Source organism: Oncorhynchus masou, chromosome 3 (assembly GCF_036934945.1).
Source record: "Oncorhynchus masou masou isolate Uvic2021 chromosome 3, UVic_Omas_1.1, whole genome shotgun sequence".
In the NCBI taxonomy this organism is placed as follows: domain Eukaryota; kingdom Metazoa; phylum Chordata; class Actinopteri; order Salmoniformes; family Salmonidae; genus Oncorhynchus; species Oncorhynchus masou.
Window position 1 is genome coordinate 4,540,353 of NC_088214.1, and position 20,000 is coordinate 4,560,352.

The 20,000-nt window shown below is 43.6% G+C and overlaps 1 protein-coding gene across 1 annotated transcript in view; it reads right to left on the reverse strand.

The window, feature by feature from the left end:
- The window catches only part of LOC135509089 (collagen alpha-1(XI) chain-like), a 189,211-nt gene that overhangs the window by 60,062 nt on the left and 109,149 nt on the right, over window positions 1-20,000 (reverse strand). The window contains 12 exon segments of the mRNA XM_064929414.1: window positions 1,524-1,631; window positions 1,862-1,969; window positions 2,599-2,652; window positions 2,969-3,013; window positions 3,855-3,908; window positions 4,026-4,070; window positions 5,967-6,020; window positions 12,878-12,931; window positions 15,834-15,995; window positions 18,460-18,504; window positions 19,537-19,590; window positions 19,672-19,719. Of these exon segments, the coding sequence (XP_064785486.1) occupies window positions 1,524-1,631; window positions 1,862-1,969; window positions 2,599-2,652; window positions 2,969-3,013; window positions 3,855-3,908; window positions 4,026-4,070; window positions 5,967-6,020; window positions 12,878-12,931; window positions 15,834-15,995; window positions 18,460-18,504; window positions 19,537-19,590; window positions 19,672-19,719 (831 nt within the window).

Genomic DNA, 20,000 nt, shown 5'->3' on the forward strand with positions numbered 1-20,000 from the left:
GTCTATTCCTGGACCACCCTAGTCTATCTCTGTTCTATTCCTGGACCACCCCAGGTTATATCTGTTCTATTCCTGGACCACCCCAGTCTATTCCTGGACCACCCTAGTCTATCTCTGTTCTATTCCTGGACCACCCCAGTCTATCTCTGTTCTATTCCTGGACCACCCCAGTCTATCTCTGTTCTATTCCTGGACCACCCCAGTCTATCTCTGTTCTATTCCTGGACCACCCCAGTCTATCTCTGTTCTATTCCTGGACCACCCCAGTCTCTATCTCTGTTCTATTCCTGGACCACCCCAGTCTCTATCTCTGTTCTATTCCTGGACCACCCCAGTCTCTCTCTGTTCTATTCCTGGACCATAATGGTGTTTGTTAGTCACTGGTTTCCCTTTTCTTGTGGCAACAGGTCACACATTTTGCTGCTGTAATGGCACACTGTGGTATTTCACCCAGTAGATATTGGAGTTAACCAAAATTGGGTTTGTTTTTAGAATTCTATTTGTGTCTGTGTAATCTGAGGGAAATATATGTCACTAATATGTTCATACATTGGGCAGGAGGTTAGGAAGTGCAGCTCAGTTTCCACCTCATTTTGTGGGCAGTGAGCACATAGCCTGTCTTCTCTTGAGAGCCATGTCTATCTACGGCGGCCTTTCTCAATAGCAAGGCTATGCTCACTGAGTCTGTACATAGTCAAAGCTTTCCTTCAGTTTGGGTCAGTCACAGTGGTCAGTTATTCTGCCACTGTGTACTCTCTGTTTAGGGCCAAATAGAATTCTAGTTTGCTCTGTTTTTTTTGTTGATTCTTTCCAATGTGTCAAGTAATTCTCTTTTCTATTATCATGATTTGGTTGGGTCTAATTGTGCTGTTGTCCTGGGGCTCTGTGGGGTGTGTTTGTGAACAGAGCCCCAGGACCAGCTTGCTTAGGGGACTCTTCTCCAGGTCTCTGTAGGTGATGGCTTTGTTATGGAAGGTTTGGGAATCGCTTCCTTTTAGGTGGTTGTAGAATTGAACCTCCACACATGTAATTTATCTCTTACTCTGCACTCAGAACATCCTAAGATTCTGTTTCACCGACTCCACCTACTCCACCTACTTCACCTACTTCACCTACTCCACCTACTCCACCTACTCCACCTACCCCACCGACTCCACCTACTCCACCTACTCCACCTACTCCACCTACTTCACCGACTCCACCTACTCCACCTACTCCACCTACTCCACATTGACAATCTGAATGTCAAATCTAATCGTCATCATCTTCAATGAGCATATTTAAAAAGAGCATCTTGGAGAATAACCTGTTGCTATTTTCATGAAATCTATTCTGAAGATTTTGGGAAATGAGTTGTACATTGTTAGATATATGCCATTAGGTTTTCCATGACAGGAGTAAGTGTTGTTATTCAATAGACAAAGCCCAGTTGTGATTGTGTTTTCAACCCCACCCCCACATTTTTTTCATAAAATGCTTTGGGCCGGGTGAGACCATTGTCGAGTCCTAGGGAGTTTGTTTACCTTTCCTCCTTCTTTCCCAGCAGCTCCAGGTAAACCTTGCTCTCCGGGTGGTCCAGGGGAACCAGGGTGTCCTCTCTCTCCGATGCCGCCGGTCTCTCCCGTTGGTCCCTGTCAGACAGACACAACACCAGATTTACATACTGTATCGCATGTTTATGCTTAATAGATGACGGCAAACTAGTAATTCAAAAGGTTTTCAAGTAAATGTTGTACATAATTTAGTGTGTGAATGATTACAGGTTAATTTCCCTAGTGTCCTGATAAACATGTTTAGTATGTAGTGTGTATTGTGTAGTGCATAGTATATAGTGTGTAGTGTGTGTAGTGTGTGGGCCTACCTGAGGTCCTACAACCCCTCCAGGCCCAGGTGGGCCAGTCTTTCCCTGGAAACCTGTCTCTCCTCTCTGCCCAGGGTGACCAGGCATTCCGTCTTTACCAGGGGGCCCCTGAGGGAGATGAGATGGACAGGTTAAGTTAATAGGGACCACAATGCTGAAGTAGAATGACACTGTAATACATACTGTAGCACCATCAGCTATTTTAAAGGAGAGGGAAGGGTACTTAAGTTAGGGCCCTTAGGTTCTGGGAAGGGTACATAGGTTAGGGCCCTTAGGTCTTGAGAAGGGTACATAGGTTAGGGTCCTTAGGTTCTGGGAAGGGTACTTAAGTTAGGGTCCTTAGGTTCTGGGAAGGGTACATAGGTTAGGGTCCTTAGGTCCTGAGAAGGGTACATAGGTTAGGGCCCTTAGGTCCTGAGAAGGGTACATAGGTTAGGGCCCTTAGGTCCTGAGAAGGGTACATAGGTAAGGGCCCTTAGGTCTTGAGAAGGGTACATAGGTTAGGGCCCTTAGGTCTTGAGAAGGGTACATAGGTTAGGGCCCTTAGGTTCTGGGAAGGGTACATAGGTTAAGGCCCTTAGGTTCTGGGAAGGGTACATAGGTTAGGGCCCTTAGGTTCTGGGAAGGGTACTTAAGTTAGGGTCCTTAGGTCCTGGGAAGGTTACTTACGTTTGGGCACTTAGGTCCTGGGAAGGGTACTTACGTTTGGGCACTTAGGTCCTGAGAAGGGTACTTACGTTTGGGCCCTTAGGACCTGGGAAGCCGACTGGCCCCTGGGGTCCTTGAGGTCCCTGTGATAAAAGAAGAAAAAATGAACATCCTTTATCCTCACACCTCCTCCCAATGGCCTCCAAACTAAAACCATCCTTTATCCTCACACCTCCTCCCAATGGCCTCCAAACTAACACCATCATTAATCCTCACACCTCCTCCCAATGGCCTCCAAACTAACACCATCCTTAATCCTCACACCTCCTCCCAATGGCCTCCAAACTAACACCATCCTTAATCCTCACACCTCCTCCCAATGGCCTCCAAACTAAAACGAACTAAAACATCTCCGCAGATTCTTTACAATAGAACAGAATACATATATTTAGTACTCACTCTCTCTCCTGGTCCACCGGGAGGTCCGTCGTTGCCTGATGTTCCCTGTGGAGCAGACAAACACAGTCAGATATAGGCTGGAGAGATGGGTGGGAATCTTCGGCATTGTCTTTGACTGCTTCAGGTCATATCTTTGTGGCAGATGTTCCTCAGTAAGCACGGGTGGTTCTGTATCACCCCAAGCACTTTTTTCCACTATTGTGTCCCTCAGGGCTCAGTTCTGGGGCCCATCCTTTTCCCCCCACCTGTATATCCTTCCTCTTGGTGACATCATCCACAATCATAGCATTCAGTTTCGCTGCTATGCGGATGACACACACAGCTCTATTTACAAATCAGACCCAGTGACCAAGCTAGCGTAGCTACTCTTCACAAGTGAAGAGATGACCATTCCAGGGTCTTGGTTGAAAACTAAAGGAGACCGGGCATTTTCCATTAGGGCCACTAGACTGTGGAATGGTCTGCCAGAGATCAGGCTTGCAGACCCAGTGCCTCGTATTAAATCCCTGCTGAGCATATACTTTTAGAAAGATTATTTTAATGTAAGATTTTAAATAGCTTTTTTTCATTTCTCCTTCTTATTGTTTTTCTTTCTTTGTTAGTACTTTTATTTAATTGTATTATTTTATGATGTGATGCACTTTCTTTACTAGTATTGAAAAGCGTTACACAAATAAAGTTATTACTATTATTAGTATTATTATAATATTGTAAAGTAGGCCCGGGTCAAATCATGTTAAATACTTTCAAACATCTGAGCTGCACTTGATGTGATTTGCCATGTATCATAGAACCAAATATGGCTAGAAGATGTTTCTGGATGGGTCATTGTCCTGGTTAGGTGACACTTATTTTCTACCCGACTTAGAGACGGATATAAACTGACCTTAGCACCTGGCTTTCCAGTTGGTCCTCTGGCACCTCTTCCACCACGGGGACCCTAGATTACACAGGAACACAGAGATGACCAATCATCATTATAGCAACTCAGAGATGGTGTTGTGTTAGAAGAGAGAGAATAGACTGCGGACCGACTGATGAGTTTCCAGGTTCTTACCGTTGGGCCACGTTGTCCTCTGGGTCCAGATTTACCAGCGATACCCTGAAAAACACCACACAAACATCTTTATTCGTGAGACCTGCGGGGGGGGGGGGGGGGTGTGTTTCAAAGTACAAACAGACAATCAAACTTGATATAAGAGAAATAGAAAGGATACATTGACTATACATATTGACTGATAAACATGAGGTAAACAGTAATTACAGATGAATCTATACACACAAAGTTAAGACCATTCAAACACATTACAGCTCCCTCAGACAGACAGGCTGCTCTGTGGACGAATGAGATAAAACGAGCTGTAGCATCTTTCAGAGGAATACATCTGAAAATCAGGCGGTGAGTTGTCATATACCCACATTACCCAGGCATGACCTGGCCTGTCAGCTCTGGCATATCGGCTCCTGATGTGTCTCGGGTTAATGTCCCAAATGGCACTCTATTCCCTATTTAGTGCACTAGGTCCCCATAGATCCCTGGTGTAAAGTAGTGCACTAAATAGGGAACAGGGTACCATTTGGGATGTAGACTAAGTGTCTGTCTACTTCTCACTCCTCACCGTTTGTCTGTCTGTCTGTCTGTCTGTCTGTCTGTCTGTCTGTCTGTGTGTCTGTTTGAGAGGAAAGGAGCCTATTTTACCAATTCCCTCTCCCCCTTCTTACCCCCCCCCCTCTTCTCCTCTCTCCCTCCCCTCTCCTCCCTCCTCTCATCCTCTCTTCACTGGACTCCTGCTAGGCAGTGCTAGACTTCGATGTTCCACTCCACTTCCCCTACTATTGAGTTGTACTGACTTGATTATTTACTTTGGCAGTAGTTCTTCTTGACGCTACTTGGCCTACTTTACTTTGGCAGTAGTTCTTCTTGACGCTACTTGGCCGACTTTACTTTGGCAGTAGTTCTTCTTGACGCTACTTGGCCTACTTTACTTTGGCAGTAGTTCTTCTTGTCGCTACTTGGCCTACTTTACTTTGGCAGTAGTTCTTCTTGACGCTACTTGGCCTACTTTACTTTGGCAGTAGTTCTTCTTGAATCTACTTGGCCTACTTTACTTTGGCAGTAGTTCTTCTTGACGCTACTTGGCCTACTTTACTTTGGCAGTAGTTCTTCTTGACGCTACTTGGCCTACTTTACTTTGGCAGTAGTTCTTCTTGATGCTACCTGGCCTACTTTACTTTGGCAGTAGTTCTTCTTGAATCTACTTGGACTACTTTACTTTGGCAGTAGTTCTTCTTGACGCTACTTGGCCTACTTTACTTTGGCAGTAGTCCTTCTTGATGCTACCTGGCCTACTTTACTTTGGCAGTAGTTCTTCTTGACGCTACTTGGCCTACTTTACTTTGGCAGTAGTCCTTCTTGAATCTACTTGGCCTACTTTACTTTGGCAGTAGTCCTTCTTGAATCTACTTGGCCTACTTTACTTTGGCAGTAGTCCTTCTTGAATCTACTTGGCCTACTTTACTTTGGCAGTAGTCCTTCTTGAATCTACTTGGCCTACTTTACTTTGGCAGTAGTTCTTCTTGAATCTACTTGGCCTACTTTACTTTGGCAGTAGTTCTTCTTGACGCTACTTGGCCTACTTTACTTTGGCAGTAGTTCTTGAACCTACTTGGCCTACTTTACTTTGGCAGTAGTTCTTCTTGAATCTACTTGGAGGTTAAGGAATGTAGTTCCACAAGAGTATTTCAGACTGGTGTCCTAGAGGTGTCCTGGCTAAATTCCCAATCTGGCCCTCAAACCATCACGGTCACCTAATAATCCCCAGTTTACAATTGGCTCATTCATCCCCCCCTCCTCTCCCCTGTAACTATTCCCCAGGTCGTTGCTGCAAATGAGAATGTGTTCTCAGTCAACTTACCTGGTAAAATAACGGATAAATAAATACATAAAAGAGGGTGAAGAAACATGTTACGAGACATGGAATGATCTAAAGAGCCTCACCCTTCCTCCTTTCTCTCCGTTGGAGCCGAGGAATCCAGGGAACCCGCTGGAGCCCTGTGAACGGAGAGGTGGTTAGAGAACAGAAGGAACTATACAGGGATAGTTAGAGAGGAAGAAGAGAAATGGATAGAGAGAGGAATGGAGAGAGGTGGATAGAGAGAGGAATGGAGAGAGGTGGATAGAGAGAGGAATGGAGAGAGGTGGATAGAGAGAGGAATGGAGAGAGGTGGATAGAGAGATGAAGAAGATAAATGGATAGAGAGATGAAGAAGAGAGACGAGACGGATAGAGAGATGGATAGAGAGATGGATAGAGAGATGGATAGAGAGAGGAAGAAGAGAGATTGATAGAGAGGTGGATAGAGAGATGGATAGAGAGAGGAAGAAGAGAGATGGAGAGAGATGGATTGAGAAGTGGATAGAGAGAGGAAGAAGAGAGACTGACAGAGACAGGAAGAGCGGACAGGAATAGATACTACATTTCAAGTGACCTCTGTCCCTTTCTATTCTGTGTGAGGGTTGATTAGATTGGACACAGGGCTAAAAGAGTCTCGCTGAAAAACCTAAGAGGCGCTAGCTTGTTAGCACACAGTTAGAAACAAAGACATATGAGAGAAAGGCGAGGTTGATCCTGTTTGATACACATCAGCCGTTTAGCTGTTGCCACATTGACGGCCATCACAATACCAGTCCAATAAACGACCCGGCAAAGTGCTCCCTTTGGCATGGTAATTACCATGTTGACTAAAGAATGAAACCCATAGGAGTTTACCAATGTGGTATCCCTTCAAGTAGCATTGAAAATACAGATAAATTAAGCAAAAGAGTTATACCCTGACTACTATATTATTCAATCATTGCACTAACACGGCTCATGCGAGCCAACCAGCATCCGCGTTGCCAAGGACTAAAATAGAAGTCAGTTCTATTTGTGACGCAGATCACGCTGCAAGTCCTGCCTCTCCCACCTCCTCATTGGTTTATAGAAGCAGGTACCCACGTGCCATCTCCTTATTGGTTTATAGAAGCAGGTACCCATCTCCTCATTGGTTATACCCACGTGGGTGACTGAAAGACGGACGAGGTCGGTGGCAGTAATGCATCTAATTTATGACAGTTGTCAATCGCAATATAAAGTCAAGAGAAGAAAAAGCCTGGAAGGAGGAGAGATCACTAGAAACGATTTGGTTTACTGTTTTATGTGTGGACTAATTGTCGGAGTAGAGGACCTTGTGCATTTGAGGTGAAATAATAACTCAATGTTTATATCCCAGGGCAAGTTAGCTAGCAACAGCAAGCTAGCTAAATAGGACAAATTAGCTAGCAACAGCAAGCTAGCTAAATAGGACAAATTAGCTAGCGAGTGCAAGCTAAGTAGCTAAATTGCCATACATGTTTAATGCTTTTCGACCTGTTCCCAAATGAATGTCATTGGTTCAGAGTTTGTTTTGATATTTTAACCTGCGTGTCGTGATCGCGTTTGGTGTGGGGTGACAAAATAGATTTATACACGATGACGCACCCGGTTTGGGTTGCGTGTTATAGTGGATGTGCTTCATAGCACATAGACATGCTGTCATACAGTGAATACATCTGTCTACCTGTGTATGTGTGCGTCACGAATCCCGCAGAAGATGGTGCCTCTTCCTGTTGGGGCGGCGCTCGGCGGTCGCGTCGCCGGCCTACTAGCTGCCATCGATTCCCTTTCCTTATGTTTCTGTTCGTTGGGTCTAATTGGTAACACCTGTTTTGAGTTTAGTTTTGTTTGTAGGCTATTTAAGGGCACTAGGCCCGCGGGTTGTTGTGCGGCTTGTTCTCTGTTTTATTGGTGTTGGTTGATTATTGTGATCTCTATTTTTCCGGACAGTTTTAGTCCTGTTTTTTGGACGGGTTGTTTCATGCTCCGTGGTATTTTGCATGTTCGTTTTTCCGCTGTCATTGGAATAAAAGATCCACCTACGGAACTACCTGCTCTCTGCCCTTGACTCCTCCACCCACCATTCATAGAAGTCATAACAGTGTGACAGTGCTATTTGTGAGGACAGTGACAGTGCTATTTGTGAGGACAGTGACAGTGCTATTTGTGAGGACAGTGACTGTGCTATTTGTGAGGACAGTGACTGATATTTGTGAGGACAGTGACAGTGCTATTTGTGAGGACAGTGACTGTGCTATTTGTGAGGACAGTGACAGTGCTATTTGTGAGGACAGTGACTGTGCTATTTGTGAGGACAGTAACAGTGCTATTTGTGAGGACAGTGACAGTGCTATTTGTGAGGACAGTGACAGTGCTATTTGTGAGGACAGTGACTGTGCTATTTGTGAGGACAGTGACTGTGCTATTTGTGAGGACAGTGACTGTGCTATTTGTGAGGACAGTGACTGCTATTTGTGAGGACAGTGACTGTGCTACTTGTAAGGACAGCTACAGCTATTTGTGAGGACAGTGACTGATATTTGTGAGGACAGTGACTGTGCTATTTGTGAGGACAGTGACTGTGCTATTTGTGAGGACAGTGACTGTGCTACTTGTGAGGACAGTGACTGTGCTACTTGTGAGGACAGTGACTGTGCTACTTGTGAGGACAGTGACTGTGCTATTTGTGAGGACAGTGACTGCTATTTGTGAGGACAGTGACTGTGCTACTTGTAAGGACAGCTACTGCTATTTGTGAGGACAGTGACTGATATTTGTGAGGACAGTGACTGTGCTATTTGTGAGGACAGTGGCTGTGCTATTTGTGAGGACAGTGACTGTGCTACTTGTGAGGACAGTGACTGTGCTACTTGTGAGGACAGTGAATGTGCTATTTGTGAGGACAGTGACTGCTATTTGTGAGGACAGTGACTGCTATTTGTGAGGACAGTGACAGTGCTATTTGTGAGGGCAGTGACTGTGCTAATTGTGAGGACAGTGACTGATATTTGTGAGGACAGTGACTGTGCTATTTGTGAGGACAGTGACTGCTATTTGTGAGGACAGTGACTGTCCTACTTGTGAGGACAGTGACTGTGCTACTTGTGAGGACAGTGAATGTGCTATTTGTGAGGACAGTGACTGATATTTGTGAGGACAGTGACTGTGCTATTTGTGAGGACAGTGACTGTGCTACTTGTGAGGACAGTGACTGCTATTTGTGAGGACAGTGACTGCTATTTGTGAGGACAGTGACTGTGCTACTTGTGAGGACAGTGACTGCTATTTGTGAGGACAGTGACTGTGCTATTTGTGAGGACAGTGACTGTGCTATTTGTGAGGACAGTGACTGTTCTACTTGTGAGGACAGTGACTGTGCTACTTGTGAGGACAGTGACTGTGCTATTTGTGAGGACATTGACTGTGCTACTTGTGAGGACAGTGACTGTGCTACTTGTGAGGACAGTGACTGTGCTACTTGTGAGGACAGTGACTGTCCTACTTGTGAGGACAGTGACTGTGCTACTTGTGAGGACAGTGAATGTGCTATTTGTGAGGACAGTGACTGATATTTGTGAGGACAGTGACTGTGCTATTTGTGAGGACAGTGACTGTGCTACTTGTGAGGACAGTGACTGCTATTTGTGAGGACAGTGACTGCTATTTGTGAGGACAGTGACTGTGCTACTTGTGAGGACAGTGACTGCTATATGTGAGGACAGTGACTGTGCTATTTGTGAGGACAGTGACTGTGCTATTTGTGAGGACAGTGACTGTTCTACTTGTGAGGACAGTGACTGTGCTACTTGTGAGGACAGTGACTGTGCTATTTGTGAGGACATTGACTGTGCTACTTGTGAGGACAGTGACTGTGCTACTTGTGAGGACAGTGACTGTGCTACTTGTGAGGACAGTGACTGTGCTACTTGTGAGGACAGTGACTGATATTTGTGAGGACAGTGACTGATATTTGTGAGACAGTGACTGTGCTATTTGTGAGGACAGTGACTGTGCTAATTGTGAGGACAGTGACTGTGCTATTTGTGAGGACAGTGACTGTGCTATTTGTGAGGACAGTGGCTGTGCTATTTGTGAGGACAGTGACTGTGCTATTTGTGAGGACAGTGACTGTGCTATTTGTGAGGACAGTGACTGTGCTACTTGTGAGGACAGTGACTGTTCTATTTGTGAGGACAATGACTGTGCTATTTGTGAGGACAGTGACTGTGCTATTTGTGAGGACAGTGACTGTGCTATTTGTGAGGACAGTGACTGTTCTACTTGTGAGGACAGTGACTGTGCTACTTGTGTGGACAGTGACTGTGCTATTTGTGAGGACAGTGACTGTGCTACTTGTGAGGACAGTGACTGTGCTACTTGTGAGGACAGTGACTGTGCTACTTGTGAGGACAGTGACTGATATTTGTGAGGACAGTGACTGATATTTGTGAGGACAGTGACTGTGCTATTTGTGAGGACAGTGACTGTGCTACTTGTGAGGACAGTGACTGTGCTACTTGTGAGGACAGTGACTGTGCTATTTGTGAGGACAGTGGCTGTGCTATTTGTGAGGACAGTGACTGTGCTATTTGTGAGGACAGTGACTGTGCTATTTGTGAGGACAGTGACTGTTCTATTTGTGAGGACAATGACTGTGCTATTTGTGAGGACAGTGACTGTGCTATTTGTGAGGACAGTGACTGTGCTATTTGTGAGGACAGTGACTGTTCTATTTGTGAGGACAGTGACTGTGCTACTTGTAAGGACAGCTACTGCTATTTGTGAGGACAGTGACTGATATTTGTGAGGACAGTGACTGTGCTATTTGTGAGGACAGTGACTGTGCTATTTGTGAGGACAGTGACTGTGTTATTTGTGAGGACAGTGACTGTGCTACTTGTAAGGACAGCTACTGCTATTTGTGAGGACAGTGACTGATATTTGTGAGGACAGTGACTGCTATTTGTGAGGACAGTAACTGTGCTGCTTGTGAGGACAGTGACGGTGCTACTTGTGAGGACAGTGACTGCTATTTGTGAGGACAGTGACTGCTATTTGTGAGGACAGTGACTGTGCTATTTGTGAGGACAGTGACTGTGCTATTTGTGAGGACAGTGACTGTGCTACTTGTGAGGACAGTGACTGTGCTACTTGTGAGGACAGTGACTGAGCTATTTGTGAGGACAGTGACTGTGCTACTTGTGAGGACAGTGACTGTGCTACTTGTAAGGACAGCTACTGCTATTTGTGAGGACAGTGACTGATATTTGTGAGGACAGTGACTGCTATTTGTGAGGACAGTAACTGTGCTGCTTGTGAGGACAGTGACGGTGCTACTTGTGAGGACAGTGACTGCTATTTATGAGGACAGTGACTGCTATTTGTGAGGACAGTGACTGTTCTACTTGTGAGGACAGTGACTGAGCTATTTGTGAGGACAGTGACTGTGCTACTTGTGAGGACAGTGACTGTGCTACTTGTGAGGACAGTGACTGTGCTATTTGTGAGGACAGTGACTGTGCGATTTGTGAGGACAGTGACTGTGCTATTTGTGAGGACAGTGACTGTGCTACTTGTGAGGACAGTGACTGTGCTACTTGTGAGGACAGTGACTGTGCTACTTGTGAGGACAGTGACTGTGCTATTTGTGAGGACAGTGACTGTGCTATTTGTGAGGACAGTGACTGTGCTATTTGTGAGGACAGTGACTGTGCTATTTGTGAGGACAGTGACTGTGCTACTTGTGAGGACAGTGACTGTGCTACTTGTGAGGACAGTGACTGTGCTACTTGTGAGGACAGTGACTGTGCTATTTGTGAGGACAGCATTAAGAAAAACAGTGGCGACAGCTAGGAAGGGAGAAGGATCTCTTTGGCTTAATTATTTTTTATCACATCGTTGAAAGTTCTGCTAAACTAAACAGTGAGAAGAGGGGAGAAGAGGAGGAGAGGAGAGGGGGAGTAGAGGAGAGGAGAGGGGAAGAGAGGAGAGGAGAGGAGAGGGGAAGAGAGGAGAGGAGGAGAGGAGAGGAGAAGAGAGGAGGAGAGGAGAGGAGGAGAAGAGAGGAGGAGAGGAGAGGAGGAGAGGGGAAGAGAGGAGAGGAGAAGATAGCAGCCAAGTTTGATTTGCACTCCACTCACGAGACAGACAAAGCAAATAGCTTGGTGATTTACCACGGAGAGAAGGCCGTTAACAGAGACCGTCAGAGCCACGCAGCAAGAAAAATAACCCTCAGTCACTAGTTTACAGAGGGAAGAAAAGGGAGAGCTTAAATCAGCTCCAAACCTCGGCAAACTACCTTTTCATACACTATGAACATTTCTAAAACAATGTAGATGTTTTCTTTATTTCCTAATCAGAGACTGGTTTCTGAACAACTCTGTTTAATCAAACATTTCCCCGGGGCATAGTGACTGAATCACTCTGTTTAGCAACACTGTTCCACTGACATAGTGTCTGTCCCAAAGTGACAGTGGTGTCTGTCCCAAGTGACAGGGGTGCCTGTCCCAAGTGACATGGGTGTCTGTCCCAAGTGACAGGGGTGTCTGTCCCAAAGTGACAGTGGTGTCTGTCCCAAAGTGACATGGGTGTCTGTCCCAAAGTGACATGGGTGTCTGTCCCAAAGTGACAGGGGTGTCTGTCCCAAGTGACATGGGTGTCTGTCCCAAGTGACATGGGTGTCTGTCCCAAAGTGACATGGGTGTCTGTCCCAAGTGACATGGGGTGTCTGTCCCAAAGTTACAGGGATCCTATTCACTTGATAGTGCACTAATTTTAACCAGGGCCCAAAAGGCTGGTTCATAAATACAGGAAGGAGTATGGACAGGTGATGACATCAGCAGATGCCTCATTGGATAACTCAGGATGAGTGGAAGATGGGTAGGAGGAAGAGTCAGCAATATAAACACACACACACACACTCATACATACACACACACGCACACACTCAAGCACACACACAGGCACGCACACACACACACCCTGTTTTCACATACCTTAGGTCCTTGTCTTCCTGGGTAACCGGGTAACCCGGGGACACCAAGTTTACCCTGAACAACGACAACAACAACAAAGAAAATACAGGTTCTTAAAAACAGATCAAGATCGGGAGGATAGTGGTAGTAGAAGGGTTAGTGGTAGTAGAAGGGTTAGTGGTAGGGTTAGTGGTAGTAGAAGGGTTAGTGGAAGTGGTTGTGGTAGTGGTAGGGTTAGTGGTAGTAGAAGGGTTAGTGGTAGTAGAAGGGTTAGTGGTAGTAGAAGGGTTAGTGGTAGTAGAAGGGTTAGTGGAAGTGGTAGTGGTAGTGGTAGGGTTAGTGGCAGGGTTGGTGGTAGTGGTAGGGAGGGTGGTAGGGTTAGTTGTAGTGGTAGGGTTAGTGGTAGGGTTAGTGGTAGTGGTAGGGTTAGTGGTAGTGGTAGGGATAGTGGTAGGGTTAGTTGTAGTGGTAGGGATAGTGGTAGGGTTAGTGGTAGGGTTAGTGGTAGGGTTAGGGTTAGTGGTAGTGGTAGTGGTAGGGTTATTGGTAGGGTTAGTGGTAGTGGTAGGGTTATTGGTAGGGTTAGTGGTAGGGTTAGTGGTAGTGGTAGGGATAGTGGTAGGGTTAGTTGTAGTGGTAGGGATAGTGGTAGGGTTAGTGGTAGGGTTAGTGGTAGGGTTAGTGGTAGTGGTAGGGTTAGTGGTAGGGTTGGTGGTAGTGGTAGGGTTAGTGGTAGGGTTAGTGGTAGTGGTAGTGGTAGGGTTAGTGGTAGGGTTGGTGGTAGTGGTAGGGTTAGTGGTAGTGGTAGGGTTAGTGGTAGTGATAGTGGTAGTGGTAGGGTTAGTGGTAGTGATAGTGGTAGTGGTAGGGTTTGTGGTAGTGGTAGTGATAGTGATAGTGGTAGGGTTAGTGGTAGTGGTAGGGTTAGTGGTAGTGGTAGTGGTAGGGTTAGTGGTAGTGATAGGGTTAGTGGTAGTGGTAGGGTTAGTGGTAGTGATAGGGTTAGTGGTAGTGGTAGGGTTAGTGGTAGTGGTAGTGGTAGGGTTAGTGGTAGTGGTAGGGTTAGTGGTAGTGGTAGGGTTAGTGGTAGTGGTAGGGTTAGTGGTAGTGATAGGGTTAGTGGTAGTGGTAGGGTTAGTGGTAGTGATAGGGTTAGTGGTAGTGATAGGGTTAGTGGTAGTGGTAGGGTTAGTGGTATTGGTAGGGTTAGTGGTAGTGGTAGGGTTAGTGGTAGTGATAGGGTTAGTGGTAGTGGTAGGGTTAGTGGTAGTGGTAGGGTTAGTGGTAGTGATAGGGTTAGTGGTAGTGGTAGGGTTAGTGGTAGTGGTAGGGTTAGTGGTAGTGGTAGGTTTAGTGGTGGTGGTAGTGATAGGGATAGTGGTAGTGATAGGGTTAGTGGTAGTGATAGGGTTAGTGGTAGTGGTAGTGGTATAAATAGTGGTAGTGGTAGGGTTAGTGGTAGTGGTAGGGTTAGTGGTAGTGGTAGTGGTAGGGTTAGTGGTTGTGGTAGTGGTAGGGTTAGTGGTAGTGATAGGGTTAGTGGTAGTGGTAGTGGTAGGGTTAGTGGTAGTGGTAGTGGTAGGGTTAGTGGTAGTGATAGGGTTAGTGGTAGTGGTAGGGTTAGTGGTAGTGAAAGGGTTAGTGGTAGTGATTTGTTTTAGTGACAGTTTTAGTGATAGTGATAGTTTTTCTGCTATGTGATAGTTTTAGTGATAGTGATAGTTTTTCTGCTATGTGATAGTTTTAGTGATAGTGATAGTTTTTCTGCTATGTGATAGTTTTAGTGATAGTGATAGTTTTTCTGCTATGTGATAGTTTTAGTGATAGTGATAGTTTTTCTGCTATGTGATAGTTTTAGTGATAGTGCTAGTTTTTCTGCTATGTGATAGTTTTAGTGATAGTGATAGTTTTTCTGCTATGTGATTGTGCTAGTTTTTCTGCTATGTGATAGTGCTAGTTTTTCTGCTATGTGATAGTTTTAGTTTTAGTGATGGTGCTAGTTTTTCTGCTATGTGATAGTTTTAGTGATAGTGCTAGTTTTTCTGCTATGTGATAGTTTTAGTGATAGTGCTAGTTTTTCTGCTATGTGATAGTTTTAGTGATAGTGCTAGTTTTTCTGCTCTGTGATAGTTTTAGTGATAGTGCTATTTTTTCTGCTATGTGATAGTTTTAGTGATAGTGATAGTTTTTCTGCTATGTGATAGTTTTAGTGATAGTGATAGTTTTTCTGCTATGTGTTAGTTTTAGTGATAGTGATAGTTTTTCTGCTATGTGATAGTTTTAGTGATAGTGATAGTTTTTCTGCTATGTGATAGTTTTAGTGATAGTGATAGTTTTTCTGCTATGTGATAGTTTTAGTGATAGTGATAGTTTTTCTGCTATGTGATAGTTTTAGTGATAGTGATAGTTTTTCTGCTATGTGATAGTTTTAGTGATAGTGATAATTTTTCTGCTATGTGATAGTTTTAGTGATAGTGATAGTTTTTCTGCTATGTGATAGTTTTAGTGATAGTGATAGTTTTTCTGCTATGTGAGAGCGTCTGCTAAATGACTTAAATGTAAATGTAAATGTGATAGTTTTTCTGCTATGTGATAGTTTTAGTGATAGTGATAGTTTTTCTGCTATGTGATAGTTTTTCTGCTATGTGATAGTTTTAGTGATAGTGATAGTGATAGTTTTTCTGCTATGTGATAGTTTTAGTGATAGTGATAGTTTTTCTGCTATGTGATAGTTTTAGTGATAGTGATAGTTTTTCTGCTATGTGATAGTTTTAGTGATAGTGATAGTTTTTCTGCTATGTGATAGTTTTAGTGATAGTTTTTCTGCTATGTGATAGTTTTAGTGATAGTTTTTCTGCTATGTGATAGTTTTAGTGATAGTTTTTCTGCTATGTGATAGTTTTAGTGATAGTTTTTCTGCTATGTGATAGTTTTAGTGATAGTTTTAGTGCCGATCGTGATTGTGAGGTGTCAGTACCTTCTCTCCAGCCGACCCAATGGGGCCAGCCTCTCCGTTGGGGCCGGATCGACCTTTGGGTCCCTCAGGTCCGTCTTCACCTCTGGTTCCGAGGACACCGAGCTCTCCCTTGTCTCCTTTGATGCCCATGTCACCCTTGAAACCTGGAAAACCATCCTCTCCCTGAAAAAACATGAAATACATGCATTTTGTTCGCTGAGCAGTGGGTTGGACTATTATATTACTTGGACTATTATAGAATATCACCGTCATATTAACAGTGGCAAACTACCTTTAATAATTTAAAAAGTAAAAAAAACCTGTTTTTTTTAATTATTTTTTTTACATGAGCAGCCAGGCATTAGATGCATACGCTGTAAACTTGGGGTGATAAATGATGACATCTAGTGGTAGCATGGTGAATTGCAGAGTTACCGAATATTGTGATCTACTGACATCATCCGGTCAGACCTGAGAATGCAGTTGGCATGTGTTTCTCAACAACCCCTGTACAGAATATGGTGAAGATCGCAATTCGGGGTGTTTCTTATTTTTTTTGTGTTCCCTGATATTGAGGAGATGCCCATTGATACAATGCCATTGATCAGTTACGGTGTTATAAGACTGATGTTTTCGCGACACAGATGATTTGTTTATATGGCAGGTTAGGAGACTGATGTTAAGGTGAGGAAAAGGGTTAGGCTTTGCTACAACGCTACAGTTGTCAACCACTGTTGTCCCTGCCGACGCGAAAGAACCAACCATAGACCAAGGTCAATCCTTAATGGTATTAAGAAACGCCTATATCAGAAAGCACCCTTAGGGTTCCTGAGTGGCGCAGCGGACCTAAGGCACTGCATCGCAGTGACAGAGGCGTCACTACAGATCCGCGTTCGATCCCAGGCTGTGTCGCAGCCCGCCGCGACAGGGAGACCCATGAGGTGGTGCACAATTTGGCCCAGCGTCGTCCTTGTGACGGCCTGGGTGCAGTGCACGCTGACTTTGGTCGCCAGCTGGACGGTGTTTCCTCCGACACATTGGTGCAGGTCAAGCGAGTAGTGTGTCAAGAAGCAGTGAGGCTTGGCAGGGTCGTGTTTCTGGGGGACGCATGGCTCTCGACCTTCGAAACTGTCCCTAGACTGTATGGGAGTTGCAGCGATGGGACAAGGCTGTAACTACCAATTCGGGGAGGATAAAAGCTACCTTTATTGAACTAGGCAAGTCAGTTAAGAACAAATTCTTATTTACAATGACAGCCTAGGAACAGTGGGTTAACTGCCTGTTCAGGGGCAGAATGACAGATTTGTACCTTGTCAGCTCGGGGATTTGAACTTACAACCTTTCGGTTACTAGTCCAAAGCTCTAACCACTAGGCTAACCACTAGGCTTTTGTGCTCTGCATTTACACACAGAAACAACTTCAAGAGGCTATCCTAGTTAGAGTGTAGGAGGGGGCAGGTAGACTAGTGGTTAGAGTGTAGGGGGGCGGCAGGTAGTCTAGTGGTTAGTGTAGGGGCGGCAGGTAGCATAGTGGTTAGAGTGTAGGGGCGGCAGGTAGACTAGTGGTTAGAGTGTAGGGGCGGCAGGTAGTCTAGTGGTTAGAGTGTAGGGACGGCAGGTAGTCTAGTGGTTAGAGTGTAGGGACGGCAGGTACCCTAGTGGTAAGAGTGTAGGGGGGGCAGGTGGACTAGTGGTTAGAGTGTAGGGGGGCAGGTGGACTAGTGGTTAGAGTGTAGGAGGGGCAGGTAGCCTAGTGGTTAGAGTGTAGGGGGGCAGGTAGCCTAGTGGTTAGACTGTCGGGTCGGCAGGTAGCCTAGTGGTTAGAGTGTAGGGACGGCAGGTAGACTAGTGGTTAAAGTGTAGGGACGGCAGGTAGCCTAGTGGTTAGAGCTTTGGACTAGTAACCGGTAAGGTTGCAAGATCGAATCCCTGAGCTGGCAATGGTAAAAGTATGTCATTCTTCCCCCTGAACAAGGCAGTTAACCCACTGTTTCTAGGCCGTCATTGAAAATAAGAATTTGTTCTTAACGGACATGACTCGTTAAATAAAAGTAACAAAATAAAAAATGATGACGAGAGAGGAAAACAAAGCTGGAGACATTAGATAGATTAACAACTGGAACGTTTAGAGCAGCTGGGAACTACCATGGCAGCCAATCAATCTACTATCAGATCACAGCACCTAACACATTCTCCTTCATTCCAGCTGAATGTCCTACACCCCATTACTACCCAAATGAGCTGAAGCCTTTCAAGCCTGATAGATATTTTAAGGGGTTTTCAGATCTGCCTGCTAAAAAGGCTTGACAAAAATAGTGTGGAATGACAAATATGAGACGTCTTTGTCCCAAAATGGCACACCTATGCACTACATTTGACCAGAGCCCCATGGGTAGTAGTGCACTATACAGGGAATAGGGTGCCATTTTGGGACGCATTTTTGATGAAGGTGGAAGAAGACATTTCCCCTCTAACCACTGATTCAGGGCCAGATATTAGCTTATCCATAATGGTTTAGGTTATGACTGAACGTTGGGGAATCTGATCCCTGATCTGTGGTTGAGAACCACTTCTCCCTCCAACACAAATATGAGGCGGCCATTTTGTAAATGTCCGCCATGCTAAAGAAGACACTGGCGTTGTTTACCTTTTCTCCTCCGCCGCCTTTAAGACCTCTGACGCCCTCAGCACCCTGTAGGAGGGAGCAGAGGATCAAAGACGACTCAACATGACATCAGATGTAAGACTGTAAGAATGTTTAATACATATATACTGGAAGAATGTTTAATACATATATACTGTAAGAATGTTTAATACATATATACTATAAGAATGTTTAATAGATATATACTGTAAGAATGTTTAATAGATATATACTATAAGAATGTTTAATACATATATACTGTAAGAATGTTTAATAGATATATACTATAAGAATGTTTAATAGATATATACTGTAAGAATGTTTAATAGATATATACTATAAGAATGTTTAATACATATATACTATAAGAATGTTTAATAGATATATACTATAAGAATGTTTAATAGATATATACTGTAAGAATGTTTAATAGTTATATACTGTAAGAAAGTTTAATACATATATACTATAAGAACGTTTAATAGATATATACTGTAACATATATACTATAAGAATGTTTAATAGATATATACTGTTTAAGAATGTTTAATAGATATATACTATAAGAATGTTTAATAGATATATACTATAAGAATGTTTAATAGATATATACTATAAGAATGTTTAATAGATATATACTATAAGAATGTTTAATAGATATATACTATAAGAATGTTTAATAGATATATACTGTAAGAATGTTTAATAGATATATACTGTAAGAATGTTTAATAGATATATACTATAAGAATGTTTAATAGATATATACTATAAGAATGTTTAATAGATATATACTATAAGAATGTTTAATAGATATATACTATAAGAATGTTTAATAGATATATACTATAAGAATGTTTAATAGATATATACTATAAGAATGTTTAATAGATATATACTATAATAATGTTTAATAGATATATACTATAAGAATGTTTAATCTCAGCATTGAGATGTTTTACACTTAAAAAAAGAGTTGAGCATGACACAACTGCTAATCAATCAATCAATCAATAAATCAATCAATCAAGCTAAGGTCAACAGAAAGGTCAAAGGGTGTGACCCCTGAAGGGTCTTTACCTTGACACCGCGAGGGCCAGGGTAGCCAAGAGAACCCTGAGGACCAGGATGACCCTACAATAACAAAACAAGACATGGCATAATATAACAGATCAGGTATGAATGAATGAAATATTTGAATAAATGAAATCAGACTTACGACGCTCCTTTCATTCCCGGAGGACCCTCCTTCCCTGGGTGACCCTGGAAGAAACATTCATACTGTATTATTTGGCTTTTTACTATATTACATACCAATACTATATGGTATGGCATTATTTACATACAACAACTACTACTATACCAATACTATATGGTATGGCATTATTTACATACAACAACTACTACTATATCAATACTATAATATGGTATGGCATTATTAACATACTACAACTACTACTATACCAATACTATATTGTATGGCATGATTTATATACCACTATACTACAACTACTACTATACCAATACTATATGGTATGGCATTA